The 11,037-nt window shown below is 37.9% G+C and overlaps 1 protein-coding gene across 1 annotated transcript in view; it reads right to left on the bottom strand.

The window, feature by feature from the left end:
* Positions 1-7,938, bottom strand: part of LOC115817616 (NACHT, LRR and PYD domains-containing protein 12-like) — a gene marked incomplete at both ends in the record, with an annotated part of 21,639 nt that extends 13,701 nt beyond the window's left edge. Inside the window, 3 exons of the mRNA XM_030780945.1 lie at positions 4,668-4,841; positions 6,791-6,964; positions 7,844-7,938. Coding sequence (XP_030636805.1) covers positions 4,668-4,841; positions 6,791-6,964; positions 7,844-7,938 — 443 coding nt within the window. The remainder of the gene's footprint in view (positions 1-4,667; positions 4,842-6,790; positions 6,965-7,843) is intronic.
* Positions 7,939-11,037: the final 3,099 nt, after the last annotated feature.

Raw genomic sequence — 11,037 nt, 5'->3', positions numbered from 1 at the left:
GAGAGTGTGTGTGTTAGAGAGAGACAACATATACATAGGTGTATGAGAGTGAAATACAGTGTGTGTGTGTGTGTGTGTGTGTAAGAGAGAGAGAGAGAGAGAGAGAGAGAGAGAGAGAGAGAGAATGAAAAAGAGTGAATGTGTGTGTATTTGTGTGAGAGTGGATACGTGTGTTTATTTGTGTGTGTGAGAGAGGTTGTGAATGATTGAGTAATTGTGTGTGTGTGTGTCTGTGTAAAACAGCGAGAGTGCAAAAGAGTGAGTGTGTGTGTGTGCTCAGCATCAGGAACAGTTTCAAAGTTTTTATATTTAATGATATTTCATTTGTGCTATTCTCTCTGACATGTACATGTTTATATTGTGTTTGAAATAAAATAAAAACAAATAAACAAGAATTTAAAAGAAAATGGACAAAACAAAAACAAATCTCCACGATTTTTTGTGAATTAACTAACAACTGTTTATTATTACAGTGACAGATTTCTGATACATAAATAAAACTCTGATACATAAATAAAACTCTGATACATAAATAAAACTCTGGCTGTACTTCATACACACACATTTGTGTTTCTCTGTGTGTGTGTGTGTGTGTGTGTGTGTGTGTGTGTGTGTGTGTGTGTGTGTATATATATATATATTTATATATATATATATATACATATATATACACACATGAGTATGTCAGAGTGTGTGTGTTTATTTATTTTATCTAACACAGAGACACATAGTAACACTAAACCCTGCATAGAGGGGCTCAGTGAATGTGGAGTGGAATGTGTGTATGTGTGTGAGTGTGTGTGTGTCAGAGGAGACATTGTAGAAGGACACAGTTCCAGACGAGCAGTCCAGATACACTCCTACTCTGTGTGTGTGTGAGGGGGGGGCAGGTATGACAGTTCTCTGTTTATTGTGACGGGCAGTGTATCTGTTATGATAGCAGTACAGACTCCAGGACTTTTCATTGAATCCAAACCTACAGTCATTACTCTCTCCTTTCCTCCTGATTCCTTTATATGTCACTGATGTAACAGCATAATCTCCACTCCACTCAGTCTCCCAGTAACAGCGTCCAGTCAGACTCTCTCTGCACATGACCTGACGACAGCCATCAAATCTCTCTGGATGATCAGGATACGACTGTTTCTCTTCAACATGTGTCACCTTTTTGTTCCCCTTAGACAGAGAGATTTCTGTGTTCATTGTGTTTGGGTCCAGTGTGAGATCACAGGCATCTACAGAGAAGAAGAGAAATTAAAGGAGAAAACATATCACACACTCTCATCTGTGTGTGTGCGTGTGTGTGTGCGTGTGTGGTGTGTACTTACACTTTATTAGTACTTGTCGCTTTTTAATCATCACTCCAACATCGACACTGAAATAAAAAGCAGAACAGGATAATGAATGAGACACACACACACACACACAAGTTCTTTTTCTCTTTCTCTAATGATTGATAATGATCGGATGTATGTGTGTACAGAAACACTTCAAAATTCACTCATTCATTTATATAAAAAAGAACACACACTCTCTTTGTCACATAAACACACACAGATATAATCTCTCTTCTGTATGTATGCACAGACACACACGCACACACAAACACCTCTTTACTGACAAACATACACACACACACTCTCTCTCTCTCTCTCTCTCTCTCTCACACACACACACACACACACACACACACACACACACACACAGAGGTTAAACTGGGATTTGTTATATGGGGGGGCTCTGTGGTTTCAGGGCTGTCATGGGTGCACATGTGTGTGCACATAGACTACAAAATCTGACTGATATCATTTGAAAAACTGTATGATGACGAATCTGACAAAAGTTTATAAATGTGTCAAGGGACAATAAACTTGAACAAGCTTGGCCATTCAGTTTGGTACTTTTAGACCGCGAAGGGAAATCTTGGTTGGAATACTTAGTGAATATTTTGCTTCCAAAAGATACAATGGCTTTTGCACATGTGCCTAGCTAAACCAGATCAGCAGTGATGTCTGATGTTCCTTCTGAAGAAGTCTCTGAGCCTCCTCCTCTTTGCTTCAGTCATTTTTACACATAACTTGGGACAATTTAAAACGCTTAACATCGCTAGAAGTGAAAAATGCTTCAACACTTTTTAAAGTACCAAATATGAAAGGTAGACACTCCAAACTGCTGACCTTCATAGCTATTCCATAGTACTGTATATATCCAAGAGCTTGAGAATGTAGTCAGAAGAGAAATATTTTAATTATTCATTAAGTGTTTTCTTTGCCCATTGTACGGGAAATTTGGAGTCTCCTTATGGAGAGCTGTTAGGTGTCATACACATTAAACAGAGGCAAAGTGCAGTTCTCCCTCGGGCTAAGGAATACAGAGCTTTTTCATACACTGAGACAGACTTCCTTGGACGTGTGCGGGGATATACAAGATAAACTCTCTTATGGAGCGGTGGATAACTGGTGTTTTCTTCTACAGGGGTGTACAAAGTAAAACCAGGAGTACTCATGCTAAAAAAAAAAAAGTACTCTAAGTAGAGTTAAACTGACAACCGTATTTGTAAATTGTAGATGAGTGACTATTTTACTCTTACTTAAGTACTTTTCAGGAGGGAGACCTTAACTCTGATTAGAGTAGGGTTTTTTTTTTCTTTTTTTGCAAGAGTGCTACTTCTACTTTATACACCCCTGGTCCTCTACATAATAAATGCTCATTGTTCTAACACACAGATACATTTTTGCAGTATATAGTAATTGACAGGTCTCTGTAATATTAATATTTCATCATGACAATAGTTATGAGGCACATTTTTCTTCTGAAAAAAACCAACGAGACGATAAGTACATAAAAGAACGTTTGAAAATAAAAACTGTGGCAAAACATTTTTGTTGATGATTAATAACGAGATGCTAATGTCAAGGACAAATGACTGCACAAGTAATTTCGGTACATACAGGTAATGCTACCCTGCCAATAGCCCCCCTCCTTTGGAAACTGAACGTTAAACATTTTAATTAACGTTAACCTGGCAGCTCAAATCATCTCGGAAGAAGAGAGCATAAATAAAACTATAAACTATAAAACTATAACTGGCTATATCCAAAAGCTTGAGAATGTTCCCTCCTGGCCACATTCTGAAATACTCTGAATACTGATACTCTGAATACTGATACTCTGAATACTGAATACTCTGAATACTGAATACTCTGAATACTGATACTCTGAATACTGATACTCTGAATACTGAATACTCTGAATACTGAATACTCTGAATACTGATACTCTGAATACTGAATACTCTGAATACTGAATACTCTGAATACTGAATACTCTGAATACTGATACTCTGAATACTGAATACTCTGAATACTGATACTCTGGATACTGATGAAATACTCTGAATACTGATTAAAGCGTTTTCTCTGCGGATAAAAGCACAAGCATTTATGTTGTGTAAAGTCAAGTGGATGTGCCCAAAGACAAGGCTTAATGAGTATTCAATATATTTCCCTCCTAACTACATTCTCAAGCTTTTGGATATAGTTAGTGCTTAAGGACAGCTATAATCTTGGAAGATTTGGAGTCTCTAGTTATGATTTTAGGTATGTTGTCGCTCATTAAGCGGATAAGGGCAAAGGAAACTCTTAATAAATATTTAAGATATTTCCCTTCAGATAGCGTTCTCAATGTTTTGGATGTAGTACTATGGAATAGCTAGAAATGTCAGCAGTCTGAAGTGTCTACCTGTCATATTTGGTACTTCAAAACACGTTAAGCGTTTGAGTTAAGCGTTGTTAAGCATTTTAGACTGTCCTCGTAACCTTAACCTCTGAAACTTCAAAATTGAAAGGAAACAAATTTATGCAACATACACAAGTTATGAGTGAAAATATGAGTGTAAAAAGCTCAATTAACTAAAATTAAACAAAGCTTTGCTCCTGTGAGAGGCAAGACAAAGACCTCAGGCTACTTTCTTTTCATTAATTAATGTTATGTATTGGAAATGGTCAAGGTCAGCCTAGCCTGCATTACCCAGCCATAGTGTATTTTGAGTTGTTCTGATATTCTGCTCAGACCATGACTGTCCTGACAATGCTAAGAGATTTAACTCAACTTACAGTTTATAGGCTAAATTAATGTAACAGTTAGCTAGTTGCCAAAGATTGGAGGCAACCTGTCGGAAACTATCATTCGGTAAATTCGAAACACTATCTAAGCAGAATATTGGAGCAATTCACGTTCTGTTATTAAACGTGTCACACACACACACACACACACACACACACACACAAAATCTGCAATTTGCAGTAAATGAATTTTCAGATTGAGGTCGACACTTACTGCTGTCTGTGTAATTGTATTATTCTTACAAATACGTGGTATAAAACACTATCCATAACTACAGAGAGTCAAGATTGTAAAGCTTTTTAAAAATGACTGATGGTATCATGGCAACACAAACACTTCATCTGAGAAATAAATGTAACACTTATGGAAACAAAAGCAATGTCATATTTGGGACAGTCAGTTTTCACTTTGGGATAGTTGAGACAAAGTTTCAGGACAGTTCTAGGATGTTTCCGAAAAAAGTTAGTCTGGATCCCTGCATAAAACAACTCAGACAAAACATATTATAAATGTTGTATTTTCAATAACTGACTAATACTGACCTCAGTATCTCCAGTTTACAGTGTGGATTCTCCAGTTCCACACAGAGCATCTTCACTCCTGAATTCTGAAGCTCATTGTTACTCAGGTCCAGTTCTTTCAGGGGACAGTTTACTGACTGTAGAACTGAGGCTACAGCTTCACAGGACTGTTCAGTGAGTTTACAACCAGCAAGTCTGGAGAGAGAGAGAGAGAGAGAGAGAGAGAGAGAGAGAGAGAGAGAGAGAGAGAGAGAGAAGACAAGCACATATATAATTATATATTCAAAGTCATGTTCATATATATTTAACTAGGTGACAGTAGTCATCCAAAATGACATAATTAAAAACATACAGTAAGACTAGTTTTAAAATAAGCTAATCACTAGCAGATCCAAGATCAACCCATGTTCCAGTAAAAACATCAAAGAAAACTGTTAACTATCAAATTTATCTGCAGGTGACGTAAAAGGCAAAATGCTACATATTACCACTCGTTCCGAAGGAAATAACTTCGCTTTTTCTGTCAATTCACCATCTTCCATTGTATACCACACGACCCCTGATTCCTAGCAAGTTTCCACTGCTTTCTCAAAGCCATATGGGCATAATTCTCTAATTTACCCACAAATGCTCAGTTGTCCTTTTATTTAAACACGTATACTGAATTATTGATCAATATGAACAGAACAGACTACAATCTCCTGGTGAAAAACTGATTTCAGTCGAAGAGTTCTCCGGTCGCTGAAAATGGAAACGCTGTGTCACATGCAAAACCGTCTGAACACACATCTCAACGGATAAAGTGACTACTTTATTTTTATGTTGCTTGAGGGAAGAAAACTTACTTTGAATGTTAATGAACAGTGAATTAGATGCTGCTGTCATTTCTGACAAACTGGACTCTTTCGCCTTCTCCAGTTTTTACTTCAGTTGGCGGGTTTGAGAAATGAGTCGGTCGGGTTTTCTATTGACTGTCAGGTTCGGAATGAAAATCCCCTCACATGCTATAGCTAACGAATCAGAGACTAATTACAAAATTGTTTGAGCGCCAGTAAAGACGGATAGTCAAAATATTTGTCTGATTACCTCTTCATTAAAATACACAGAAAGAATCCATTCATTATGTGGATACACGACACAGAAAGTGGACTGTACTGTTGTGATTTCTAGTCTTTTCAATACGTGCCGGTTACATCTACTCTCTGTCAGATGTGGAATGAAAATCCCCACACATGCTATAGATAACACATATCTCAGCCAAATTAGAAAACCATTTGAACACAACTCTAAACGGATCATTTAAATATTTCTCTGATTACTAATGCAATAAACTTCACAAAACGCATATTTACATTGTGTTTTAACGTATGGAGGACCAGGAAAGCGGGCTTGTTATTTCGAATCTTTTCTGACACTTACTTCAACATTTACCTCAGAAACATTCCGTGCACACTGGCTGTTTTGGCTGTTTTAGAAATCAGTCTCTCGATTTGCTATTGACTTTTAGGTTGCCAAGCGATGACAACCTAGAAACATCTTTTTTGGTTATGCATAGACGTCTGTTGTGAAAACATTCTTTCACTGCTTACGGTTCGGTGATGTCTGCGCGTAAAATGGCTTTAATTCTTTTTCTGCTCACCATATGTGATCAGAATATTACAGTACCGTCTATATCTTCAGAATGCCTAATGAACTTGTCTCCCTCCTGACCCCCTGATCCCAGCTGCCTATTTCCGTAAAAGACATATTTCTCGTTTGCGGGTTTATAGGATGGACGATGTCATTCCGATGTTTCTTATATAATCATGCTGTGTGTTTTATTACAGTGCAAATTCAGTAAACTACCATTGGCCGATCTCTTTAAATATGAGGTTCTTGATGCCCCTGCATAGTACAGTGGTTAAATATGAACAAGTAAAATGTAAACTGGTTGTGGAATACAGTTTTATCCTGTGATGTCTTCTGTCTCACACTGGGACACAGCACAGCAAGATTTCAGCATATAAATCAACATAACAAGAGATCATTTTAATCCAGACAACAGGAAAAGATACACAAGGTAAGGCATGAAACTGATAAGCACATCCAGTGTAAATAAATGACACAAAACATTTTATTAAAAATATCTTTTCACTAATACTGACCTCAGTATCTCCAGTTTACAGTGTGGCTTCCTCAATCCAACACAGAGTGACTTCACTCCTGAATCCTGAAGGTCATTGTTACTCAGGTCCAGTTCTCTCAGGGGACAGTTTACTGACTGTAGAACTGAGGCTACAGCTTCACAGGACTGTTCAGTGAGTTTACAAGCAGCAAGTCTGGAGAGAGAGAGAGAGAGAGAGAAAGAGAGAGAGAGAGAGAGAGAGAGAGAGAGAGAGAGAGAGAGATCAGCTAATATATTACAAATCTGCATGAATTGAGCACGTTTATATGAATTCATCTTCTTCATAATGAAAATGCATCTGGGATATTAATGATCTAAATGAACATACATGAACATGTTTCATTTAGGGTCAGTGTTAACCAGTTTCTTTCTCTTTGCTTTGTCAGATGATACAGCTCAATATATCACACAGGTTTTAACCTTTAGATCAATAGCCCTGCACAACACACAGGTCTATTTACTCTAACTCTTCATGATTGAGGAATCCAATCAAAAACAGAGAAACAAACAAAACTGTTGTGTCAGTGTGTGGACCTGACTGTCTGGGACTGAAACAATGTGTTAAATTCTGTGTTTAACTCTGTTAGCTGTCAAATGACCTCTTTACAATATGAAGTGTCTGATGTCCCTGTATAATATAATGCTTAAATGTTTCTGCCTCTCTGAAAACTCTCCTGTCATGTATTCTGTCTCACACAGGGACACAGCAAGATTTCAGTACAGTAATCAACATATCAAGGGATCATTATAATCCAGACAACATGGGAAAAGACACATGAGAAAGGACATGAAAACTGATATGAATAGTTAAGCAAACTCAAGCTTAATTCAAGTTTATTCAGCTATACACATACAATACCGGTAAGTCCAGTGTAAAGAAATCACACAAAACATATTATAAATATTGTATTTACAATTACTAAATAATACTAAAGAAACAGGTAGAGATCTAAAACAAGGGCAAATCAAGTGTACAGAAATGTCACAAAATATATTATAAATGATATATTTTCAATGACAGACTAATACTGACCTCAGTATCTCCAGTTTACAGTGTGGATTCTCCAGTTCCACACAGAGCAACTTCACTCCTGAATCCTGAAGGTCATTGTTACTCAGGTCCAATTCTTTCAGGGGACAGTTTACTGACTGTAGAACTGAGACTACAGCTACACAGGACTGTTCAGTGAGTTTACAGCCAGCAAGTCTGGAGAGAGAGAGAGAGAGAGAACATCTCTTACAGTGGAATACAGTGGAATTTTGTAACTTGAGATGTAAATGATTCTGTACTCTACACTGCAGTCCACAGAGACTAATGACAAACACAGATATCACGTCACTTCAGCGTTCCTACTGGCGGTGCGAAAGCAAACAGAAAAAAGGCCCTAGAACGAATGTAGTTCTAGGGGAAGCTCCACAGGGGGTAGTTCCTATCGAATTAGACCCTAGAACTGTTCGGTGCGAAAGCGCCTATAATTACATACTCAGAGTCATAGTCACATATTCATAAACATTCAAGCAGGTAACAGTAGTAAACCAAAACGATGTGCTAACACACAATGAGACATGTATAAAAAAATGAACACCATATCCAAGATCCAAACATGTACCACTAAAAAAAAAAAAAAAAACACAAAAAAACAAAGAAAATTGTGTGTTAACTATCAAACTCACCTGTAACTGAAGAATGAGGCAAATGATTAAAACGTTAACCCAGCATTTGATCCAAACAAAATAACAAAATGGCTCTCACCTACCTCATTCACTTTTTCTCTCAATTCACTGTCTTCCATCATAAAGCACTAGAGCCCTGAATGACACTACCAAGTTTCCACTGCTTTCTCAAAGCCATACCTTCCTATTTTACCAACAATGGTTAAGTCGTCCATTTATTTAAATACATATACTGAGTTAAACAGGACTCTGCAGTGAGATTACAGCCATTAAGTCTCAAGAGAGTGTGAGAGAGAGAGAGAGAGAGAGAGAGAAAGAGAGAGAGAGAGAGAGAGAGAGAGTGAGAGAGAGAGATAAAATCATTAACATTTCATTTACAGTAAGTACTGGAGTACTGACTTGACTGGTTGTCATTCTTCACAGGTGACATACTACAGCAAATCTTAACTTGAGTTCTTACACCAGAATCCAAACCTCCCTAGTGGCTGAGTATCTTCACATTTAGGATCTGATGACATCCCTAACACTCATCTCTGCTTTTTCTAGTCCTGCAGACATCTTTGCTTTTTCTAGTCCTGCAGACATCTGTGCTTTTTCTAGTTCCCTGTAAATTTTAGACTTAATACTGCTATCACTTACTTGTGACCATAACCTTATTTCAGAACCTGAACTCAGTGGAATTACAGAACTGTTAGTGTTCAGTATAGGTTCAGTGTAGGTTCATAGTTCAGGGTGCTGAACTATAGAGTTTTTCAGAATAACTTCATTCTGAAAAACTGTAATTCAGCGCTCTGAACACTGAACCGATACATTATTCAAAATAACTCTCCATTTGCCTTAACATATATTAAATAATAGAATTTAAGCAGCAAGTACAATAATACTCTTCAAATTCAATACTTCCAGCGAAATAAGTTCCTGGATCACCACATTCAGCAACCTGGAAATAATTTATCACATACACTGGGTAAAAATACGAACATACACATTAATTACAGTGATGAAATTCAAACGGTATAGAATGAATCTAATGCTGAATAAATTGCGACTGAGGGGGAATTACGACACATGTGCTATATGTTATAGTTACCCCGAGTTGGCCCTGAAGCCAAAGCATCTAAATTACTCACAAGAAGACAAACAACTAACGGTAGACAATATCCTCTTTACCTAAAGTATGTATGAATGAACAACTACACAAGTATGAGGCATTACTCACAAAGAGGCACACTGAACCAAAAGAACTATCTGAGTGATGTTCTGGTGGTAGTTACTTACAGACTAAAGGGTCATGAGGAAAGGAGAGGAAAGGGAAGAAGAGCAGGCCCAGCCATGTTCAGATAGGAGAGACCAGAGTTACTGAGGTTGGCAGTGGGACACCGAACAAGACTTCGTGTTGCTGCCAGTGTCTGTGACCATCGAATTCTCTGACTCTAGTGGGCGCTGTTGCCGCTGGGCAGCTTGAAATCGCTCACACAGACGAGTTTGTTATGCAAACAACGTAAGCTCATAGACTGTAAACAAATGAAGGTGAATGCATTGCGGAGTGTTTGTTTACAAATGCTGGTTAATTACATCACAAAGTACGTGAGCACTAAAGTCCCATGATTTATATCTAATTTAGATTCAGTTTTCTCTAGGGATGTCCCGATCAATTTTTTTTTTGCCCCCGATCCCGATCCGAGTAATTTAATATTGAGTATCTGCCGATACCGAGTCCCGATCCGATACTTTCCTAGATAATACAGTTGCACAGTGCGCACTTCAAGTACATTAAAGATATTAAAATCAATAACTTTAATGTACTTCCCCCACCAGCGTCCTCCTCAGTGAAAAAAAAGGGGACAAAACCGCGTCCTCGACGACAACATGTGTGTGTGTGATCACTGGGATTCTATTCAATACGATATTCTATTTTTCACTTCCAACATAAAAGTAAAACATAAAGGACCCAATGCCCATGAACATCAGCTGTATATAATGCATATTATCATATACAAAGCATGAACTGTTACAACGTTACAAACAGCTTAGGTTCACTGACAGCTGGAGAATGAGCTATTGGTTCACTGGCCAATGTCATCTAAAAGCCCTAAGGCATGTTTATGGTTATATCATTGTTTACAGGTTCAATATGCGCTATTATTCTGTAGTGCTGTACAGGTTAGTTAACTTTTCTTTTGTTCTACGTAGTTTGTGCCTGATTGGAGCAATGCAGATGGCCTCTGTGGTATTGTCTGAATTCTCACCGGGAACTAATCTGTGAGGTGATCTGGTCTTCACGGGGATTGATTGTTATCAACCATTTGACCAAATGGTCACAGGGGTTGCTGCACTAAACATGGAGCCTGGTGTCTGTTAGGTGTTAACGCGAGTGGTTTTTGCTTTGGTGTGTACTGGTCCTGATCACAGAGAGGCTTGGGCCATAAAAAGGTCAAAGGAACAGATGGGGAGGAAGAGAGGGTCAGAGAGAGAAACTGGAGGACATGGGGAGAGTCTGTATAATTTTACATCTCAGAATCACTGAAACATTTATTAGCTCATTGTAATGTA

This window comes from Chanos chanos, chromosome 7 (assembly GCF_902362185.1).
Source record: "Chanos chanos chromosome 7, fChaCha1.1, whole genome shotgun sequence".
Taxonomy (NCBI): domain Eukaryota; kingdom Metazoa; phylum Chordata; class Actinopteri; order Gonorynchiformes; family Chanidae; genus Chanos; species Chanos chanos.
This window is presented reverse-complemented; position numbering and strand designations above follow the sequence as displayed.